The sequence below is a fragment of the Neopelma chrysocephalum genome, unplaced genomic scaffold (assembly GCF_003984885.1).
Source record: "Neopelma chrysocephalum unplaced genomic scaffold, ASM398488v2 Primary Assembly neopelma1_77, whole genome shotgun sequence".
NCBI lineage: Eukaryota > Metazoa > Chordata > Aves > Passeriformes > Pipridae > Neopelma > Neopelma chrysocephalum.
This window is the reverse complement of record NW_020897738.1, coordinates 66,087-89,182: the sequence shown is the minus strand read 5'-3', so window position 1 is coordinate 89,182 and position 23,096 is coordinate 66,087. Positions and strand designations below refer to the sequence as shown.

The following is a 23,096-nucleotide window of genomic DNA, read 5'->3' as shown; positions in this document are numbered from 1 at the left end:
ATCCAAGCAATACATTCATTACTGAAACTTATGTGATTTAATAATTTCCTGGCACAATAATTCCAAAACATGTGGGAGGAAAAATGGAGAAGGATTTTTCCATCTCCAGGTGTTTATTTTACTGCCTGAATCCTTGCTCTTGACCCTTCTGAGTGGCTTTTTGTTGAACTGCATTTCAACTGCTTGTCTAAGAAAGACCTTCATCCTTGCAGCTGAGGGTGGAGGTGTGGAAGCTCATTCTTAGAAGTCTGATGTGCCTGCTCTAGCATTTCTAGCTTTGAATTTCTGGAGCTGTTTTCTTTTCCACAATCTCCATAAGCTAAACAAACACTTTTTTCAATTGCCTGCTTTACTAAACAGTGTTTGAGATGCAATATTGAGGCCTTTACTGCCCACTCGAGCCAACATGCAGCGTGCTGTGTTTACCATGGCAGCCTGCCAGGAGCCCGAGGGCTTCACCTGTGCCCAGGAGAGGTAAGACAGAGCACAACCAAAGCAGCTCCTCTGTGGGACACAACAGCACGTTGCTGGTTCCCGGGTATCACTGGACACCAGCAGCTACTGGCAATGACTGAGGAGGGGGGTCTGGGTGCATTAGAAGGCAAGAAGCTGGAGCCTTAATTCAAGAAGGTACTTATTTACAAAATAATTGCATATTTATATTGAGCAACACATTAAAACCATTAAGCTCCCTTATATATTTGCACTTGGGCACACGTAGATGCATTGCTGAGTCAGCCTGGCTGTTTTAATGACCTCAGCAGATCTCCAGGGAATGTCTCTGCTTTTCCAGGTGTCTCAAGTGTCAGGGTTATGAAGCTGATTCCTGTAAGAACAATTTTCACTTGGTATTTGAGAGAATCATTAATTCTGACTTACTCTGCCTTGCAGTGGTGCTAAATAATGGCATTTGAAAACATTTGAAGAGACATTTGTTAAGCCTCTACAACCCTGTTATGTACCTGCTTGAAAGTAAATAAAATTAACAGTCGGGAAAAGGAAAAGAACCTCTGACGCGTCTCGGCTGCTCTGTTGTTCAATTGCTCAGTCATCTCTGGGCCACACAGTATAACAGAATGTAGATTTATTTTAACTCTCATCAACTGCTCTGCTGTTTTAGTACCTCTGCCTGGAGTACAGAGTGACTGGAAGATTGCCAGGAAAGGGAAGTCTGTGTGTGAACAGCCGGGAGGGATAATACATAAATCTGGGGGGAAGAGGCAATTAAAGGCAGTGCTGAGATAGAATGAAAAATAGACAATATTGAGCCTCATCAGAAATAGCAATATAAACAGCCACTTACTGTACAGTGGAGGGAACTTTGCTGTAAATAACTGCATTTTACAGAAAACAGATGGATTATGAAATCTGTGAGCAGACTTACAGAAAACAGTTTGGTCCATGTTGATGTCTGGCAGGTCCTCCTGGCACAAGGGGACAAAAGGTGGCTTCTCCCTGCTGTTGTATTTACGGAATCCAGAGGGGAGCTGCAAAACTGGATTGCACACAAGCCAAACAGAGCTGAAAATAATTCTGCATGTCATCTGTAACTATGAATGGAGATGGCTGAGGAAGTGATATCTGAGATCAGCAGTGTAATAAATGGTACCTTGGTGCTTTGTAACCCAGCGGCTGAGGAGGTGACACACCAGTGAACACATCTGACTATCCAGAGGGACCGTGCCTGTAGCTTCCCAGGATCTTGGTATCACCAGCAGATCCAACTGCATCATCTTTTGACATGAGTGGGTGGACTGGGAAGGGACAGACCATTCCAAAATGTTTAACTTTATATTACAAATGAGCACGGATTCCAACTGTGTTTTAATCCTACGGCCTGTATTTGATCATTCTTGTTTTGGAATAATTGATCAAAAAGCTCAACAGTTTCCTGTATTCTACCACTTTTCCAGCTATTTTGCTGGCTTTGTGAATGAGTACAATCAGACACAGCCCAGACATAGCAAATTAAGCTCCTGTTTGCAGACACAAACTTGGCAATATGCGTTAACTGAACATAGTTCTTGCATCAGGCAACACATCATGTGCTGTCTTAAACATGTTCTGGGCTACAAGAGAAATATGCAGATGTTTAAGGATCTTTTGGAGGGTTCATGAAAGTGCTTATTTCTTAACACTAAACTTGTTTCTTTCAGTTCTTTAGTTCTCCTCTTGCAGCATAACCAAAGAAACAAAAGAAGAGCTGCTTATTATTAACATGTTTCAGCCTTCATGAATGGATAGAAACACGCAAAGATGACTCACTGCTGATGTGCTGGAGCTGGAGCCTCACTCCATCCAGAATTTTAAGCACTAGACTCTGGTTGAGTTGGAGCAAATGACTTGTAGAGAGCTAAGATGGAAGAGGGAAAATTCCAACACTGGAGCTAGAACTCACCCCTTTGGATGCAGTATGGCTTGGTGCAGAAAGGAGACAATAAAAAGCTACTGCATAATAACCTCCATATATTCTTTTTGAAATTAGTACTTTATTACATCACATTTTTCCACGATGAGGACCAAAAATCCGCAAAGCAGCATGATGACAAAATGCTAAATACATGGTTTAACTAGCACTTTGTATGCTTCCCCTTTCATTTTTGTGTTTGCTAAAGATACTCTACATATCTGGAACAGCACAGTTTGCCAAAAAATTGGTGTAATTTTTTACATTTCAGGGCACCCCTCAGGCCTTTAGAAAAGTAGAAAGTACCAAATATTCTTTAAACTGGGGAAGATCTGTCTAAAGAGATAGGATTGTAAATTCCCTCTGGTGCTTGTTAAGGCCTCTGCACAGAAGGTTTTCTCCCTTTATTCAACACCCCTCACCTAAGTAGCATCACTTACATTGAAAGCTCTGGCATAAAGGGGCATGGCTGTCTTCATCTTGTGTCATCTAAATTCATTCTAGTGACAGGGTAGCAAAGTGTTTATGGATTGCTTCTGCCAGCACTTAGTAGGAATTTTTTTTAAGGTACCTTAGTCATTTCATTATGAGGACTTTGAGCATGTAAGCCTGTGCTTGCCTACATTTTATTCCAGCTCAGCCATCTTGCTTGTGTTGTCAAAAATCTAAAAGGTAGAAAATGTGTGATTGTTAAACCTCTTGGGGAAACATCTTTGTGTTGTGTTTGTGTCTTGAAAATTCTAGTTAAGACTGAAGTTCAAGAAAAGCCAGTCTGTTACATTCAGGTTGTGTATGTCATTAAGAACCAAGAAATGCAGAGAACGTCCGTTAAACCTGTTCCACAAACAGTTCAAGACAGAGAAAGCCAAGAGTGAATAAGAAAATTAGGGTGACTTTTATCTTCAGCTTCCTGAAATCCTACAAGCTGATAATAAAAAAACAGGGCCTTTGTGTCACATAGAATAGCATTACATGGTGTAACAAAAACATGGTTTTGAAGGGAAGAACATAGTTCAGGAAATAATGGTGTTTTCAGGACAGGATTTCTGAACCTATCTTTAAAGTTAATGCAGACAAAGGTACAGATTCATACAAAAGCAGGAATTTGGGAATAAAAGAATGGAACAAAAATATTTCATGAACAATAAAACTAATTCAAGAAGGTGCAGACCTTGGTCAAAGACTTTTTTTTCCCCACAGTTTGCACTGACTTCATAGATTTTCCAGTAAGGGCTGAACTCCCACTTCAGCCATTCCTTCTAAATAAAAGTCTCTCCACTCTCTGGCTGCCTGTTTTCATGAAAGTTGCTGGAATCCAATTTCTTTGAGCTTATTCCTCTCCATCACATATGGCTGAATTTGGCCACTGATCTCAAAACTTACTGTGGTGGGGAAAAGGAAGCAAGGCAAACAAGAACAGTCATAAAGAGTTGTTTCCTTCTGGAGATGGGGGAATTCATAGCTTATGAGTTTAGAGAGTGCTTCTTGCCAGGATTAAGAGAAGGGGAAATATATTTTAAATGCCCTATAGAAAATAAAAAGTCTGTTTACAATCTGCATAGTTTACCACTATACTTGAAAATGTAACAGGGTTTCTGCTTTTCTTGGCTTCATTCTCTTTCCTGGATAATGTAATAACGTTAAGAAAATGAACACTGAGGTTTTCCCTGTCAAGGGTCTATTTCAAAGGAAATAGCTAAAAGGCCCTAACAGTCAATATATTCAGCATTTCCCAAATCACCCTGTTAATCTGCAATTGGCCAACATTGGCTCACTCAGCCTTGCTGTAGGACAGAGGTGACAACCAGCAGACCCCTCCAGGTCCTTCCCAGCCCTTTCTCATGCCCTATTTGTGCACACTGACTAGTTATGCTCCTAAGTGGTGTTCAACCACTCGGACCATCTAGGCTAAGATTTTACTTGGTCTGTTTAGAAGCGTAGCTTGGTTTCTGTCATTCCAGACCTGGTGAAATTAGTGAGAGATGCACCCTGGATTTGTATCAGCTACCTCAGCCCTTGCCACTGGTTATGTTTTCAAAGAACACATTCACCCTCTATCTGCTTGATGAATGAGCTGCCAGAGGAAACACCCCGGAGGAATTCAGCTTCTCCAAAGGTTGTTGTAGCACAGAGCCCTGATCCCTCTGTCAGGATTCTGAAGGCACACGTTGACTCCCGTGCCCTTTATCCGGCTTTGCGTCACTCACCAGTAGATCTCTGTTTTTACAAGGCTGTTGGAGGAGCTGCAATTTCGGCTGAGAAACTGCCATGTAAGGGATTCAGCACCTGTGCTGTAAAGCCTGGAGAACACCAGTGTCCAGGGAAGGAGCAAATGGCTCTAAGAATGCACAGAGAGCATCGATGTCCGTGTACTGCTCATGGACAGAAATGGCTCCTTCCAACGGAAATGCTTCTGGGAGGCAAGACAGGCATATTGTTTGCAAGCTACAAGTAAATTATGTATCATCATGGCATTCTCTGTGGGGAACCTCAAGACCTGCAGCCTGCACTGCTACTGCCTCTAGACACTTCTGTTCATTTTGACATTAAATGCCATCAGAATCTGCTGATGGAGATGATGGGGATTATAATCTCCAGCAGAGATTTCATGTACAGGGACTACAGGATGGGGCTTCACATACTGAACTAAATTCAAAAAGTGACCTTTATCAAGAACATGTCAGGAGTTAAATCCACCATAGCAGGGGATTGCCTTTAAATTCTAAGCATGTACAATGCCATTCTTCTTTCAAAGAATGAACTAGAGGGAATTTAAACATTAAACAATTACATATTAAACATCTCTGCAACAGAATCTTTACATTTCAAATAATTTTTTTAAAAAATTACCATTTTTACCAGCTGACTCTCAGGAGCTTGCACAATGACTTACACAAACCACAGAAGAAACTCATCCAGAGCCTCAGAGCGCTTTGTATGACCCAGAGTTATGCATTCAGTAAGAACAGATGGAAAAGGAGAATTGAATTCCAGGAGAAAAGAGCATTATTTGAGTGGAACTTTGCACTAAAATGGAGAATGACTGTGGGACATGCACAAGGAGTCAGCTCTGGATGGGAGATGGTGAGAGGAGTCAGTTCTCGACTCAGCAGTGAGGAGCCTGTTGGAAGGAGAGAAGAGACAGAGGGGAGGAAAGGGGAGGGCTCCACGTCTCCAGGAGACAAGCTGGAAAGAAGTCCAAGGAGCGAGGGTGTGGTTTGAAAAACAAGGAGTACAATTTCAAACTGGATTCTGAGGCAAACAGTCAGTGAGGGCCTCCAGATCCATGAAATACCAATTTTCTGCGTGAGAGACCAAATCGGAACTTTAGGAATGTTGTGATGCTCTGACATTGCTGCAGCACAACATCTCGGTGCCACTGCTGATACAGCTTTCCTGAGGTTTGCATTTATCTGTTAAGCAAAGCATTGACACTCCGACGGCACCAGGCAGCGTTGAGCTGGGAACAGATGAGGATCAACGTCCTGCCGTCAGTGCTGTGCCACAGCAGCTCTCCAGAAGTTTCAACGATCAGGCACGAGGATGAGCAAGTCCAACATGCAGACTCTCCATCCCTTGGAGCTGCACGTGATCCCACCTGGGCAGGTCTACAGTGGACAGTCTCTCATACAGGCCAGAAGATGTGCCAGTGCCATTTGACTTTTTTCTATCAAAACAGTAAAGTAGCGAAAAGTTTTCAAAATGAACTCTCGTGCAGTTAAGCGGTGATTTGAACACATGTTGTTGAGCAAGAACTTCCTTGGATGATTCTGTGGGAAGAAGACTAGAAATATGCACAATACATACAATATTTTTCCATGTAAATAACAGCCTCTCCAAGACAAAAATGCAGCTCTTCTCAGGGCTGTTTTCAAACACTGGAAAAAGAGCATCAGGCTGCCATCCATAGGATAAGCCAGAAAACCAAATATTTGGATGAGAACAACCTCTGAAATAAATAGAGAAACATTTACCAGGAGCTTTTCCATTTGCTTTGTTAAAGGATTTCTAGGGATTATGCTCTTCTCAGCTGCTGGATGCTGTGGCTCTGCCTTGTATAAAGGAGCAGGAGAGTAGCAGTCAGCTAATCAGAGGGGCACTAACACAACGAACCATTAGAGACCTTTTACATTGCCTTTTAATAGACTATAGACTATAGGAGAAATACCTTAAATAAGGCCAGTAGTGCCTTCCCATTGAGAGATCCCAAACTAAATATAGAAAACAGGGTTAAAATAGTCAGTTAAAACATCCATGCACACAGCTGACTGTGCAGAGGGCAGTTCCTTTTGCAGCAGAAGCTCAGCAGGCTGCAAAGTGGACAAAAGATGGCAAAATACTTTTCCTGGTTTTTTTGGTTTGTGCCACAGTGTCCAGCACTTTCACAGAGCTGATCACACTTGCAAAGAATGTAACCCTTGGGATCAGCAAAGCCGGGTCTTATAAAGGACAGATATTTAAACACAGAGAGGTGTAAAGAAGGTAAAAGTAACAAAGACATCAGCAGACAGAAGTGTGGCAAAGCACTCTTACATAAAGGGAGATGCTTTTTTTACTATGGATATTATGGGATGTTGTAATTAGGATTTGGCCAGCTGGGATTGGGCATGAAGGATTATATTATTAAAACTGGAGTGAAGAAATATAACAGACCTTTAATTTTAATTATACTTTAAAAGACACTTGATTTCCTTGCCAGTGATCTCTCTAGTTCACATCAGCAGTTTGGTGCCAGACTACTAGGAGGGATTGCACACAATACACAGTGGCTTTTGTGCATTTGTAATTCTTAATGATAAAAATAAGTCTCAGGGACAGATCTGTTGCTTCTTTCTTTTGTCACAGTTTTCTTTAAAACATAAGTGATATAAAAATGTATATAGTATAACTATGTACATTACTTAAGAGGTCCTACTTTATTTGTGAAATAAATGATGAAAGTCTGTGCCTTGTTTTTCTTTAAGACATAGTTAGCTATCAACTGAAAAGCAAAAATAGGAGATCTGGATATAAATAATTAGCATCCATAAAGTGACTGTAAGGGAGGACAGTTGACAGAAGAAAACACAGAACAAGCTCACTATACCAACATGGGCTGGTGACAGATGATGTCCTGACATCCCACTGATGGTCTGTCTCTGCAGCACTGCTGACTTGTCCTCATTTGGAAACTCATAACCCACCTTAATTAAACTACTAACAAACCTGCAGGGCAGATGCTACTCAAACCCCTTTTGACCATGTAAAGAAAAGTTGTCTCCAGCTCCAGTTTTTGCTTTGTTCTTTCCAGAGACCAGACCTTGGTACTTAACCCCAATCAGGAGTCTTCTGGGGACAGCTACAGATCCCAGATTTCCTCAGGGATGGGGCTTTAGCAGCATCTCATCCCAGCCACCTGTTCAATGGGCTGTTCAGGGTTTCCTCTGTCCAGATGTAGACCTTCATGTCTCCCAAATATGGCTGCAGCCTGTGATTGTGCATGCCAGTAGAACCCAAGGTGTCTCAGCAGAGCCATGCCTATGATTCCTTTGGAAACCTAACCCAGTTTCGGCAATTCCCATCTCCAGGTATTAAAAATGAACGAGGTTAAGTTAAAATAATGAGGTTTTAAATTGTAATATATTTGAAACTGTTTTAATCTGCCTTCTGGTTTTGAGTCTTCAGGGGTCCCTTGTTCAGCTTTGTTTCACAATGCACAACATAAGAAAGTAATCTATAAAAAATTGAATTAGAGATTCTCCCGTAATCCTGTATTTCCCAGAGCTGAGCTCTCTGGGAAAATGTGAACAACACAATGCTCTGGATAAAAGTGCTGGAGCTAGCAACACTGCAGCAATTTCCATCTCAAAGGATTACTGTAATTTAGGAGAAATATAATAGCTTTAACATTACCTTCCCCTCCCTCATCTGATGCTAATGGGCTGGCTAGGAGTGATGGTGAAAGAAAAAGGTGTTGATGTACCTCTTGCATGTTGAACCCTTCACTTCTTGGTTATTCAATAACTTCCAATTCACGGTGTCAACTCTTGGGGGAAGGAGCCCTATTCCTATTTAGAAATCGCACAGCGCAAAACAGCGGGATGGTTTTCCAAACATGTGGTCATAAAACCCCTCACGTACCTCCGGGCACGGCCGCAGGCAGCAAAGCCCACATGGCGCTAGGGCAAGTCAAGGTGGGCCAAGGGCAGCTGTGCCGCCTGAGCCCAGCGCTGGCCGAGCCCCTTGGGTGTCCCGGGGGCTCCCGAGGAGGAGAAGGAGAGCGACGCTTTGGCACTGCCAGCCACGACGGCAGGGGCCGGGCAGGCGGCTCCCGCTCCCCAGTGCCCACCAAGGGCCACCGCCGGGGGGGCAGCGCCTGGGCGTCCCCTGCCTCCCTCCTCACCCCGGCGGGAGCCCCGGGGCGCTGAGGGCAGGGACCATCGCCCCGGCACCGCCAAGCCGTGGGGAAGCCCCGGCGTCGGTGTGAGGGTGGGTCGAGGACAGCCCTGGGGGCCGGTGTGAGGGAAGCCCGGGGCAGCCGGGGGGTCGGTGTGAGGGTGGGTCGGGGACAGCCCCAGGGGTCGGTGTGAGGGGAGCCCGGGGCAACGCCGGAGGGAGCCGGGGAGGGGTCCGGGTCACGTGAGCGCGTGTGGCAGCAGCGGAAGGATACCTGCACTTTAGCAACCCCTCCCGCCCCTCTCCGTTGGCCGTAGCCGGGGCGGGGACCCCCCCCTCTCCTGGGAACGCCGTCCCCAGCTCATCCCCTCAGCGGGAGTGCAGGGACAGCGGGGCAGAGGAAGAGCGGGGGGTTGAGGGCGGGCGAGAGGCGGTGGCGATGGGCGGGGGAAAGAAGCGCGGCGGGGAGGGACTATTTGAGGAGACCCTGGCAGGCTGGAGAGGTGCGGAGTGATTCCGGCGGCGAGTGAGCGGCCCCGCGCTGAGGCCGAGGAGGGCGGCGGGCGCGCCGAGCGCCATCCCAGCGAGGGCTCCGCGCCTGCGCCGCTCCCGCAGCCGTGAGGGGAGCACCGGCCCCCGCTCCGCTCCACCGCCCGCCCCTGCCCCGCGCCCCTGCCCCGGGCAGCTCGCCCCCAGTCATGGCCCAGATACTGCCCATTCGCTTCCAGGAGCATTTCCAGGTGAGCGCGGCGGGGCGGCGGCGGAGGCGAGGGGAAGGGGCTCCCCCTCCTCTGCCTCACCCCGTCCCTCACAGGGTGGGGGGGGCCGCGGCCTAGGCGGGCCGGGGGCGCGCTGAGGGGCGGGGAGAGGGGGCCAGGCCGCGGGGGGAGCCCCCTCCGTCCCCTGGGACCCCCTCCGTGCCTTCTTTCCCTCCCTGCGGAGCGCGGCCGCCGTCCCGCTGGGCGCCGCGGGAAGGCGCGCGGGGCCGAGCCCGCCCCCGGTGCGGGCTCTGGGCTGCCTCGTCTGTCTGTCCGTCCGCCCGTCCATCCCTCCATCTATCGCCGGGGCTGCCTCTCCGCGCCGTGCGGAGCGGCCGCGATTTGTGCAGAGTCACTCGCCGCCTGAGGGACCTCCCGCTCCGGGGAGGGGGAGGCGCCGCGCCGGGGCCGCACCGCGCGCCGCGCCGGGGCCGCACCGCTCGCCCCGGGGACCGCGGGCGCTCCCGCCCTGGCTCGGGGGGACGCCGCAGTCTTGCAGAGGGATCGCGGTTTTTCTGTTTTACCGTCACCCTCAGGATCGCGGAGGTTCCGGGGAACCTTTTTCTGTGCAGCTCGAGCTGCGAGGAAATCGGTGAGATGAGGTGCAAGAAAGCATTTGGACTTGGAAGCTGCACATCTTCTGTTCCTTCTTCCAAACATAACAATATTTTAAAAAATCCTCCCCCAGAATAACATGGTTGTCTTAATAGCCTGTGAAAACTATAATGCCAGCGTTGGAAGAGATCCATGACTAATGGATGCAGCACAGACAAACCGGTTTATCTGTTTCCTTGTGACCCGGTGGTGAGGGAGGGTTGTAAATGGAGTGAGAGAACAGCGGTCTCTGAACATGCAGTTTGAGGCAGGAATTAAAGGAATTTGCTAAATGAATGAGAGAACAGGAAGTGGACTTGGCAAGTCATCTTTCTGTCGCTGTACCGCCCCTTTCTGTCAAATCAGGCATCCATTTCAAAATACAAACGGGGCATCATCCCTCAGTGAGGACTTGGTGCTTCTTCAGGCATTTCAGCCTGGGAAATGGTTATGGCCACTTCCAGCTTCCTTTGGGAAGTGGTTTTTACTTAACTGGAAGAACTGTCCCAGTGACCCTAGAAGGAGTTCTGGCCTGAAAAACAGTAATTAGACCTAGTGAATTCCAGAAATATCTAATCTCTGTGCCCAAGGGAGCAGACACACCTGTGTCCTCTGAGTTTTCATGGGTTAGGAGAGTTTAACAGGGTGAAGAATTCTATTGTCACTCCATCCCCTCCCTGCCTGTATCCACTATAGCAGTGATTGTAATAATCTCAAATAGGTTCCTAAGAGCTGCAGTACAGTTTTCTAAGTAAGAAACTTGGGGTCAAAATGTTTCTGATGTCAGACTCTCCTTAGAGAGAAGCGTATAGTTCTTACAGTTTAAAACTAGCAAACATAACCGATCCTGCTGATTGTGTTTGGTCTATACAACAATGATGAGAGGACATCACACTTAATATGCAGGAGGTGTACTGGGCTGCTTTGCATGTTAAATGACTGTTTCTGTGATTACTGGTGGTGTGTGTCTTGCAACACTGCCAATATCAGCATTGTGGGACCTCAGTTTTGGGTGAGGGGCTCCCCACCTGCTTCTTGAGGGATCTGTACTGAAGTCATATTCTATTTTTTGCTACCACCTGCTTTTGCTCTAAAATAATTTGATCTTGTTTAAAGGGCTAAATCTGTGCTTGAGTGACTTTTCCCCAGCGTGAAAGCTGTGTGGAAGAGCAGGGAAAACCTTGGGATGCCCGTTGTTAACATGTAGGACCCAATTTCAGCAGCATTCACTCTGTACTGCTTCTCCCCCCCAGGCTGAGTGCAGGAGCTCTAAAGCAGTACTGAAGTTGGGATCAGGAGTAGCTGGTAGTAGGAATGCAGTTCAGCCTCCTCAGTGCTGCTTCTGCAGTTGTCCCTACATGGTGGGTTAAATAGGGAGGGAAAATGAAAGGAATGTAAGAACTCAAAGTGTTTGATCTGGCTGGATTTCTGCAGTATGGTTTTATCAGCTCTAACTTAATGTTATGTGTTGTAAACATCTAGACTCATGAATAAATGATACGTGCTGCTTATTATTGACTGGTAGGGAACTTGTGGGAACATGAGGCCTTCCCTTCCTAATTCTATGCTATCACCCATATTTAGCTTAATCTCTTCCCCCCCTCCCCACTACTTCCAAGCAATTGGCTTGACTACAGATAAATTATCATATTTAATATTAGTGTAGCAAATGTATTATGCTGCTTTATAATAAATCCAAAAAAGTTACAGTTCCTTGTAACTGTGCTGTGTTTCAGTGATCCTGAGTTGAATCTTTCTGTAGCTTAAGTCAATCTGTGTACTGTTTGTACCTGTAGCCTTTTTAATTAATTAATATGGCTTTAAGTGATTAGAAGATTGGTTAGTGATATAATTAATTCCAAATTCAGCCTGTTGCTGATGAAATGTGATTTCCCTCAAGTTCAGAGTCTTCCCGAGGTAGCTGTATGTACTTTACTAAAAGAAGAACTGAACCATGCAGTGCTTTCCAGAGAAGCTAAACATAAGTTGCAGTGCTAAATACTGAACTCTTCTCTCCCACTCTCTCTCGCAGGGAGTGGATAAATGGTAGTGTGAAGTGAAACAGAGATCTTGGTCCACGTAGAATTGGAGGAGTGCTGGAGATCAGCAGACTGTTTACATTCCTTGTGCAGCTCATTTTGCCTTGTGTTGATCATCCTTCTGACTGAACAGTAGCTCCAAGGCTGTGCAGGAGGAGTGACTGCCAGTCACAGAGCATGTAAATTTGGAGTTGTTGTACGTTCAAGTCCCGTGTGAGCTGAAGGTTGGAGAATAGTGGCAGTGAAAAAAAGATACCCAGGTCTTGTTGGGGTAGAAGAAACTCGAGTCTGTTTGTTTAGCTACATTTAATACAATTGAACAGTAGTTTCTAGAGGTGAACTCTCACTATGAGTCTTCACAAATTCATAAAATACTTGCACCTTGCTCATTCTTCCCCCCAAGGATATTGAAGTTAAGTCCCATAGCACCAGAGGGGAATAAGGCAAGGCCTTAGTTTTTACCTGTCTGGTGGCTGCCCAGCTGCAGCAGTCCAGACTACACCAAGCCCTGCTACAGTGAATTACTAGTGCACACTACTTAGCTAATGTGATTTAATCAGGTTCTTAGCTCGAGTGCTTCTGTTGGAGCAGTGAATTATAAATTATTTACCAGATTGAACTCTTGCGAGGGGATTGTAATTTACAATGGAAGTGCTGTAAAAGACCAAATATGCTGGGATATAGGCTGGAAGCAATACTACTGGAATTCAGCGTACAAAGTGTTCCTGATCTAAAATTAAAACTTTTCCTTTACTTAGTCATTGGTTTTCTCTTAAAAGCTTCTCTTTGTGCCCTGAGCTTTTTACAGTTCTTACTAGTAAAAATCTCTGCTTGTCTGCAGAGAAGACTGTTGTTTGTGCAGTGTCAGGTTCCAAGGCTGGGGCCTTCATCCCTTAGATGGAGAGACATACAGTTCCAGTTTCTGTTCAATAACTGATCCAGGCTCTTGAGCACAGCCAACTACTGTGAAAAAACTTGTGTGCATGACATGCTCTCCATACATAAGTGTTGTGCATTTTGGTGCAGCACTGAGAGGCTAAAGTATTCTGGTTTTAAATATAAAGGATGTAGATTTACTTCTGTCATTTTCAAGGCAAAACTGGTTTCTGTTTGGATAGTCTGGCTTGTCTTATTAAGAATTACTTTCTGTTGTGCAATGGGCATGACAGAACTGAATGGCTTTTATGAATTTGCTTTGGCTAGACATGTGGACTTAAAAGCACTCAGGATATTTGCAAGCTGTGACTCTTTAGACTTGTATTGAAAAGGTAGGGCTAACTGTTATGACTTGATTTAGCTGTTTAGTGATGAAGAGACCATATTTGCTCACTGGATTCAAAAGTGCCTTGCACATGGTAGGGAGACTCATTCACAGACATACAGGAACAGATTTTAGTGTAGAGAGTAACAGGCACTTAAGATGAAAACCTAATCCAGCTGCAGCTAAAGCTCCCGAGCTGGTGGTCTTGCATGTTTTGGGTCTTCCATATTTCCTTGGTGTCCCTCACCTGTGAAGGTGGGAACTGTATCAGGAGCTGAGGTGAGCAGGGATGCCCAACAATTATATGCACATCCTTATTGGGGATGATTATAACTTTATGTGGTCACATGAGGAAGAGTTATGGGGAACTGCAGGTGCATTCTTGGTTTGTATTATGTTTAAAAGGATACGTGCTTACAGAGCTTTTAGCAGGCAATTTTTATTGGGATATGTATAGCCTCTGTCCAAGCCCTGCTCTTTTTAATGGCCTTAAACAATAGTTGATCACCTCTAACAAGCATTTCTGCTAGAGCTGCGTGGCATAAAGCTGAAATGGGATATTTACTGAACTCCAGAGAGACATTAAATTCATAAAGTTCTTCTGACTCCTGCATTTAACTAATTGTAGATCCTAATTATTGGAGTGTCAGTATTAGACAGTATGTTAGGCTTAAGTATTCCCATCAGACAAATGGACTTTGTTTTTAGACTTTGTATTAGTATCTGAGGTGGTCTGTACTGGCTTAGTCTGGAATTCTTGTGTAAAAAAAACCCATTTTGACTCCATTTCTTAGCAAATGGTACAATGCTGGTAAAAAAGAACAGGGAAAGACTAAATATCAGATTAATAATTGTATTTCATCCTAAGAATGTTTGTATCTTCATTCATGTTGAGAATCAAGCAGTACATCTCAGGTTCATCTTTACCATGTCAGTAAGTTGTCAGTACCTATAAGATGCTTAAAAATAAGTTTGGTATCTAAGCCAGCCTGCAGTAGTACCATGTATCTGTGAAGCAAAGATCTTTGTTATCTGGTTTGTTCAGCCTGATGGTGAAGGTGGCTCTGTGCTGTGTGTGTAGATAATGGGCGTTAGGGCAGGAAAGGGCAGGAGATGCATCAGGCTGTTACTTGTAGAACAGAATGTTACTCTTCCCTCTCCAGGGAGGCTCACTGTAACCTACAGGGGGTGCTTGGCGGGGCTTAATTGTAGTACCCAAAAGTAAAGTGTGGGTGAAATCATGGAAATCATGGTAAATGGAATCATGGAAATTGTAGTAAATGTCTCTGGAATCACTTTGTAATATTGAATCTTTCTTTTCAGAAGAAAGCATGCTTAGTTTGAGAGAGAAGACCTCACCTGAGGCCTTTTAAGATACATAGCGAAGTGCTTACTGCCTGCTGTAATAAAGGTGCTTTAGAACAACCTAGTCCAAATCATCTTGGCAGGTTTGTCCAATCCAGGATAGAAATAATGCTGGCTGATGTCCCTTTATTTGGTGGTAGAGGAATTCTGCTTGTGTTCTTAAGAATATGCCTCTTACACTGCCTCACTTAACATCTCATGAGGATACTTGCCACTCCCCTGATGGCAGGAACAGTCTTCAGTGTTTTCAGACTGTTAAACTGTGAAGTATTGTCATCATTCCCTGAGGCTTGCAGCATTCCCATGACCATCCTTTAGGAAGTACTAACATCTTGCCTTTAAAAGATGTGATGGACTTCCCTAGTAATACAGGTGGCAGTGATTATCCTGCAGAATTCAGCATTGCATTTTCTGAAAGTTTTGATAGATTTTATAATAGTTAAAATGGGAAATTGATGCAAAATCTTATTTAGTGAAGATACCCAAAATGTTATTCTTTAACATGGACCAAACTTTGGAGTGAATAATCGTGGGCTTAAAGCTGAACTTCAAGTAGGAAATGCCTCAAGGTTCTCACTATGCAAAGCAGGTGGCCAGGGGCTCTCTTGAAGAGTAGGTCAGACTGAAGCACACTAATTGAGAAGAGACCTGGAGGAAGCTTCAGTGCTTTGGAAATACATCTGGATTTGGATTAATTAAGTTAGGAACTTGGCCGTGCTGCTGTTAAATCTCTTGATCATTCTAGTGATGCTTAACTGGTCTCTTAGAATGGGCTGTGCTCTATTGGCAGGTGGACTCGGATCGTGCTCAGCACTAAAGTGCTCAAGTGTCTACTGTGAACATGTAATTTGTCACAATATGTGGACAGTGTCTGATTTAGAGCATGAGAGCAAGAACAGTGGAATTAAGAGCCCATCATTTATTCCTCTGTTGTTCAAGGTCACAGAAGTTGATGGACCTACAACTTGCATGTTTATTGGGTACTAAAATGTTCTGTGTTACACGTGAAAGGTACAGGAGTTGTCTTGGTATGGTAACTTCTTTCCTTACTGACACACAAGCCTGTAATAGCCACCTGCCCAGCAGACCTGTTTTCAAAACTCCAGGTGTAAGCACGTTCTGAGGACCTTGTGCCTAAACACTGATTCTCTTTTGGAATGAATGGCACCTGCTGAAGTTTAGTAGCGTGTATTGAAGTATTTGCCTCTGAAGGGAGGTATAGCTGGATGGTTCTCCATTCTGCTGAGAGACACTTGCAGGAATGAGTAAACGTCCTTTTCCACATGTGTACACTGGGCTCGTATTGCATTACTGAAACCTGAGTGTTGAGATTTGCAGTTACTGAGCTGAGTGGCTCTTCATTAGTCAGCTCAACAGAAAACAAACAATTCCTCAGGCGTTTTTGGGCACAGTCCTGACACACCACATTGGAGGTATCTGTTACATACCCAATTTACAATTTAAGTGAGTAGCTTTACAGAAGCTGTAACAAACCATGATCAGCCAGTTCAAACACATGAAAACACTGTTTGTGACGCCATCACATTCCCCCCCTTTGCCCGAGGGATTTATAGTCTATTGTAGGAAGGTCCTGGTGCTGTGTATCAAAGGAGTCTAATGACTCAGTGATGCTGGTGGTAGACTCTGTCCTGTCTCCTTGAGGGCAGTAATTTTTCACTTGCAGTGCACTGAAAAGCAGTGTGGGTTAATCCCATGAGAGGCTTCAGTGAAGCTGATACAGTTCCTGTACTTGAAAAGCATTGCTCTGGGGCATAAAGCAGGTGCTCAGGCTTGTCAGAGTTACTGTTATATAAAATGTGGGTTGCAGGCATACCAAGCTGGGGTGTGCTGCACAGGTAAACCTGATTTACTGCAGACCAATGGAACAGTGGTGCTGCCACCTCCTCCTGTTAGCCTGAGACTGAGAGTGAATGGAAACAAAGTGTAACACAAAAGGATGAAAATGAGAAATAGCCAACTTCTAGGGCAGTCTATTCAGCAGCACAAAATGACTTCCAGTTACATTAAGAGTAGTAACTGCTTTGTTCCTACTGTTGTGTGGTTGAGCACAAGTTATGTTTTGAGAGTTGGGCATAAGGCTGGAGGGGGCCTGCATTGCAATCCCAGCCTTTGTGTTGAAGCAAATGGCATGACCTCTTGGGCAAGGAGAGATGCAATGACTGATTATTTTAACACATCCTTCTTAGCTTTTACTGGTAAAAATTAGATTTTAAGAAGATGAAAAGGTCCACTTTTAAAAATAGGCCATTTGAGACCTGCTATGTAGACTTCATTCCATACTGTTGCTAGGAATGGGTCGTGTAAGGGTAATTGGTTCTTTCTGTATGACCCACTGATGCTGAATGTTGTAGTTCTGCCGCTTAAGTTTTGAATATCAAATTTACCACCCCTGTTAAAACTGGAATAGTGATGCTACTCCTGTTATTCAGTCTATCACATTACTAGAACCAGGTTAAGCTTAAGTTAAATCTCCTTTTAGTTTGCATCAATAACTCAACTTTGGAATGTGTTTAGGACCTGAATACTACAGTTGTGTAGTTCTTTACCCGTGGAACAAAGTGAATCAGAAGATAAGTCATAGTTCAGTAATATACACTCTGGTCAGAGAAATTTGTCAGTCTTGCATTTCCTTCTGGAGGAGATGTAGACATAGAGGCTTGAGTTAGACCTTCAACATGGGAAGGATAATAAAGCACTCTCTTGTCTCTCTAGCTCCAAAATTTGGGTATTAACCCAGCAAACATTGGATTCAGCACCCTCACAATGGAATCCGACAAGTTCATCTGCATCAGGGAGAAGGTGGGAGAGCAGGCACAAGTGGTGATAATTGACATGAGCGATCCCACAACACCCATCAGACGCCCAATTTCTGCAGAAAGTGCCATCATGAATCCAGCCTCCAAAGTAATAGCACTGAAAGGTGAGTAACCCCTGGTCACTGCAGTGTGGAAACTGCTGTTTAGCTGCATTATTGCTTATGAATGCTCTTCAGCTTTATGTAAATTTTCTAAGAAGAATGTATATGAGGATAAGAATTCTTGCCTGAACTTGCATGCTGTATTTTTGGCAGTAGATCTTTCAGTAATCTTTGGATGATTTGCCTCCAAGTGGGTGTGAGATGCTTGGACCTGGCACTGCAGCTTCCTATCCTCGCTGAGGACCAGGTCAGCATCTGGTATGCTTTCCCTTTAAACAGGTATTGTAAACTTAATGGACACTTGTATAGATGTAAAGCCATTCTTATTTTCTGTACTGTCCTGGCCCTTTCTTGTAGCTCTGTAGGGTTTACTACATAGCAACAAAAATGTCATAAGGATGGCCAGAAGTTGTGAAAGTCTGAATGTACAAGCATGTTAAGTTTGACAGTTATGAGGTCTTGGAGCTAAAAGACCTCTGCTTACCAGTACCTGTGGTGTTGTTACTACCTTTAGGTAGCACTCTGAGCTCAAGTAATTTTTAATTCATCTCTGGTTCTTTTCTCAAATGACCAACATCTGGTATTTAATCTCAATAACTATTACTGACTATGTACTTTTCTTCCTGCATCTTATCTAAACAGATGGTGAGTGAACTTTGTCCTGACATTTCGTGTTTGGTAGTTCAGAATGGTCTAATCTCATAAAAAGTACTGAACTTTGAGGTGGCCATTTGACAGTTCACTTCATAGCCAGGTGGGGGAATCCTCACCTGGTATTACAGTGACAATGTTCTCCATTGGCTCGTTTCCCACCATTTGGCTGCTTTGACTATTGACTGTACCAAGTGAAGGAAGAGTGTGCTTTCAGTGTCTGTGTTTGTGTGTATATATGATGGAAGTACAGTTGATAGACAAAATGAAGTTGCAATATTTTTATGAGAGACCTCTGCTAGCATGTCCTGTGTGCTATTCATTTTTTGCCTAAGTGTGTTTTTTATTGTGAAAAATCATGGTGAAATTGCTTAGGGGTCCAAGAAATAACTGTTCCTCAGAACTGGCCCAAAACCTGTAACTTCTTGTCTTGGATCTCAGGCTTATACTGACATCAGGTGAAAACTAAAGTGTGAATGTTTAACTTCAGCTGAATCTGTGATTTAGCTGAGGTAGTTATACATCTTGCAAAGGACTGCCTTACCCAGGGTATGGGCAAAGGTAACAATGAAAATAAGTTCAGATCTGTTAAGAGTTCACTGTCCTTAATCTTGGACCCCTTTAATCAGACTGTATTGGCAAGGAAAGTGCCTTCTCTACACTAGCAGAGCTTCATCTACCTCTTAAAAGGAAACTATATAATCTGTGTTTAAAACTAACATACTAATGAACTAACATATTAAGTGAATTATCATGAGCTTCAAATAATATACCTTTATTCTTGCCAAAGAATTCAAATAATATAGCTTTATTCTTGCTCAAAAGGAGTATTGTTCTGTCCATTCAGAGTGAATAAATCTGTCCTCTGAACAGATAAGGTTGAGGTAATGATGAGATACAAAGTTATGTTGTCAAGTGTTGCAAAGTTAATGATCTCTGCTGTAAATAGTCTAATGATCAGAGGGTTGGGTAGAAAAGAGGGTTATTAGAGCTACCTAATCAGTATGTTACCCTTGATAATATAAAGACATAGTTTAAGTCAGTCTGCCACTCCAGACTTTTCCCTGCTGATTGAGTGAGGTTTCAGTGGTCAAAATGGTTGCATATTGTGACTCAGTGTGCCATGATTGGGAGTTGCTCATAATCCCAGGATTATTGAGCAATAAATGTATTTTCCCCCTCGGAAAAAGAAATGAAATGGTTTTTGATTTAAACTGAAATACAGTATGCACAATTTCATTTCTGGATTGCATGTGGCATTCTCCTGGTGTACCAAGATTTATGCATTGTCCTTGTGTTCATGATTCTCTTGCTTTGCTCTGTACTGTGAGTACTCAGCAGTCGGTGTAAGTGGAGAATGCAGCACTCGGGGGTGCTTCCATTCTTTGTGGAATGGAGAAACTTCATGCTCCAGTGAACTGAAATGTAAATTCTTGTGCTAGTGTTCAGAAAACAAATCTGCTTACTTGACTACACCTGTATAGTCTAAGTAGACTCATCAGTTTGGTAGCTTCATCAGAAAAAATTATGTAATAGAGTGTGGCTTTTTGTCTTGGATCTTGGCCTAATAAAGTGTTCAAGTAGACATGAGACTCAAATGCACACTTGCCCTCAGTATGACTTTGTAGCAGGTCCTGCTCTCTTTGAATCCAAATAACGTATCTTTTCTGTAGTTTAATTACAGTTTAGGGTTGTGAAGTTCAAATTTATGTTGCCACACTTAGGGAATTGTATACCTATGGCTCCTGCAGCTCCCAGCATCCAGAGCTAAACTGCTTAATGAAGCTTTTAAAGCCATTTCCAACTGTAACACAGCAGTCAAATGAAGTCTAGAAAACAGACAAACACGAGCTTTTATCTCCCTTCAGTAACTTGTTGGTTTCTTTTATGTTCTTAAAACTAGGAAGGACATCCTGCTTCCTTTTCAGGAAGACTCTCCTTAAGAGCAGTGTCTGTGTGCCCATACTGGTATTGCTGTTTAGATGGTGACCAGAGCCCTTCCAGAACTATATCTGCATGTGAGGCTGTACAATGTGGGAGTTCAAAACCCATCCCTCAATAGCACCAGGGCACTGCTGGACAAATTGTTGTCCAGTACAGTAAATATGCTGTTTCCAGGTATTAATTCACAGGCCTGGGCTTATTGCATCTGTCTAATACAGTAAGTGCATGTGCAGAGCAAGGTGTTGATGAACAGGCTGCTTTTGGTCCCAGGAGGTTAACAAGCTGTCCTGGGAATTAGCTGCTCAGGTTGACAGTTCTTTCTTTATGCAGTTAAACCAGGCAGCAAATGCTGCATGTGGTTGCTCTGAGGTGTTGTGTTGTCTCTTGGCACTGCATTAAACTAATATGATCAATTCACTGTATAAATTATGCTAAAATTTATAGAGCAGTTGGAGATAAATATTAACTTGGGATTAGTATATCTTGACAATGATTCCTCCGTGGCCAGCAGCCTTTATCTATCAATGAGCATCTCCCAGTTTGGCAGTCACAAGTGTTACTAACAGGAAACACTTCTGAAACGTGGATAGAAATAATGGCATTGCAAGCCAATACTCTGTCGGTCTGAGTGGGTGTCTTGTGAACAGAAAACAATATTCCTGGAGCTGAGTTCTCTTATCTGTAGTGAAATAAAACATTGCTTTGACTTCCTGAAAGGAATAGATTCCCTTATTCTTTATAGGTTGGTTCAATTAACACTAGTTTTAAGCCTACACTTACTAGGGTAGGGCTTCTGGTAGTTAAAAGGAATATTAAAATCAAGCCTAAACTTGCAGTATAGTTTCCAAAATCACAAAGGAGTAATCTTAACTGGAACTAAAGCTCCAAACCTTTCTATAGTCTTTCTGAACTTTTGACTGTCCTCTTCAGTAGGCATTTGTTGTGCAGAGCCTATCCATCTAGTTCAGTGTGCAGTTCATCCAACAGAGGAATGAAATGGGAGCTGTGATCTTTTGGCTGTCTTGAGCTGTTGTAAGTCTACAGCAGCTACTAAATGGACACAAACTGGAGCCATTCTCTGTAAGGAATGACATCTGCTAGACACCTGTAACTTGGCATACCAGTGCTGCCACCTAAACAAGAGTTAACACAAGCTCTGTAGCTTAGACTGTCTTTTAACTACAGCTTATAGTTAATTGTCTCTGCTTGTCAGTTATTGGAATGTCTGTGTAAGTGTCTGTAAGAAGGATTTGTTTTGTTTTCAGGATAGTAGAGGTGTTGGGGGTGGAGAGGGGATTCTGTTTAAGAGTCCTGTATCAGAGGAGACTCAGATGTGACAGGACACTAACCCTGTCTGTAACCACTGGTGTTTAACCCAGTGGGTTAAACTGGGTGCTTGTAAATAGGCAGACTAGGATGGCCACTGTGGTGATTGATCTATGATGTTCTTGGATTTTTATCATACTAGCTGGGAAAACACTTCAGATCTTTAACATTGAGATGAAAAGTAAAATGAAAGCCCACACAATGGCAGAAGAAGTGATCTTCTGGAAGTGGATATCTGTGAATACAGTTGCCTTGGTGACAGAGACAGCAGTCTACCACTGGAGCATGGAGGGAGAATCGCAACCCCAGAAGATGTTTGACAGACATGCCAGTCTTGCAGGCTGCCAAATCATCAATTACAGAACAGATGAACACCAAAAATGGCTGCTGCTGATAGGAATTTCAGCACAGGTAAGTTCCCTGGAAATAGCTTGTTATGAAGACAGTTGGGAGAGCCCTGGCCCCACTTCACTTATGGCTGCTACAGTTTCTTAACTTTGGCTTCTGTAGATCAAAAATTCAAAAATATCTTTTATGTGGGAATAACCTGACTTTCAATGCATTTCAAGTGTTGGAGGAGGGGATGAGAGACATTTGCTGCTTTTCAGTTTACTGTCCCTAAGGTCTTGCTACAAACATTTGAAATCTTATCTGTACAAGCTGACCTTTCTTTTTTCTAGCAAAATCGTGTGGTTGGTGCAATGCAGCTGTACTCAGTGGATAGAAAAGTCTCCCAACCTATAGAAGGCCACGCAGCAGCTTTTGCAGAATTCAAAATAGAGGGAAACGCCAAACCTTCTACCCTCTTCTGTTTTGCTGTGAGGAGTCCTGCTGGAGGCAAGGTAAAGCCTGCAGCTGTGTTCCTGTTGTGCTGTAGCAGAACTGTGCTAATAGAACTTCAGTGCTCACACGTTCAGTGTGTGCTCTCTGAACAAGAGAACCACGTGTGCAGCAGATTTGGTCAGCATCAAAACACTTTCTTTCAATAGCATAAAAAGTTGAGTTCCTTGGGTGAGACTTAAGCCTAAGAACAAATGTAGATGCAATGAGAACTGAGCCCAGGGTACTAAAACATCAGTTTATATCCATGTGGAGTTTTTTGTGTGTATGAAGTAGTCATTTAAGCAGTCTTATATGTCTTGAATTCAGTACAGGAAGAGATTAGATAGTAGTGCTGTAGGTAGGTTGTTTACATCAAACTAAATGTGGAATTCAGTAGCAGCTGAATATACTACAACTGCTGAGCAGTCTATAAAGAGCTCAGGTAACATCAAAATAAATGTTTTGGCCTTTCTAGTCTTGTCATGCAGAACTGATGAATTGACAAGTCAGAGTGTGCTGGTCTTGGCTGGGATAGGGTTAACTTTCTTCTCAGCCCCATACCAGCCACTTTGAAAAAAAGTTAACTCCACCCCAGCTAAAACCATACACTGACTCA

The 23,096-nt window shown here is 43.7% G+C and overlaps 1 protein-coding gene and 1 long non-coding RNA gene across 8 annotated transcripts in view; one reads left to right on the top strand and one right to left on the bottom strand.

Annotated features, from left to right (window-relative positions):
* Window positions 1-723: 723 nt before the first annotated feature.
* On the bottom strand, window positions 724-9,023 carry LOC113970428. 3 transcript variants are annotated; one of them, XR_003535176.1, is made up of 6 exons: window positions 8,695-9,023; window positions 8,528-8,628; window positions 6,382-6,459; window positions 1,385-6,285; window positions 1,009-1,171; window positions 724-826 (listed from the first exon to the last, which is right to left on the bottom strand). It is a non-coding gene; the product is annotated as an uncharacterized LOC113970428 (long non-coding RNA). The 3 variants fall into 3 exon arrangements; XR_003535174.1 differs by having other exon boundaries at window positions 1,009-6,285; XR_003535175.1 differs by having other exon boundaries at window positions 1,124-6,285.
* A 317-nt stretch (window positions 9,024-9,340) lies between these two features.
* LOC113970422 (clathrin heavy chain 1-like) overlaps window positions 9,341-23,096 on the top strand; it is a 35,504-nt gene continuing 21,748 nt past the window's right edge. The window contains exons 1-5 of one of the 5 annotated variants that reach the window (XM_027689315.1): window positions 9,342-9,522; window positions 17,533-17,740; window positions 18,380-18,382; window positions 21,801-22,069; window positions 22,339-22,500. In XM_027689315.1, the coding sequence (XP_027545116.1) occupies window positions 9,481-9,522; window positions 17,533-17,740; window positions 18,380-18,382; window positions 21,801-22,069; window positions 22,339-22,500 (684 nt within the window). In that variant the 5' untranslated portion in view covers window positions 9,342-9,480. Of the gene's footprint in view, window positions 9,523-17,532; window positions 17,741-18,379; window positions 18,383-21,800; window positions 22,070-22,338; window positions 22,501-23,096 lie in introns of all 5 variants that reach the window. The other 4 variants (XM_027689317.1, XM_027689319.1, XM_027689316.1 and 1 more) reach the window with 4 other exon arrangements.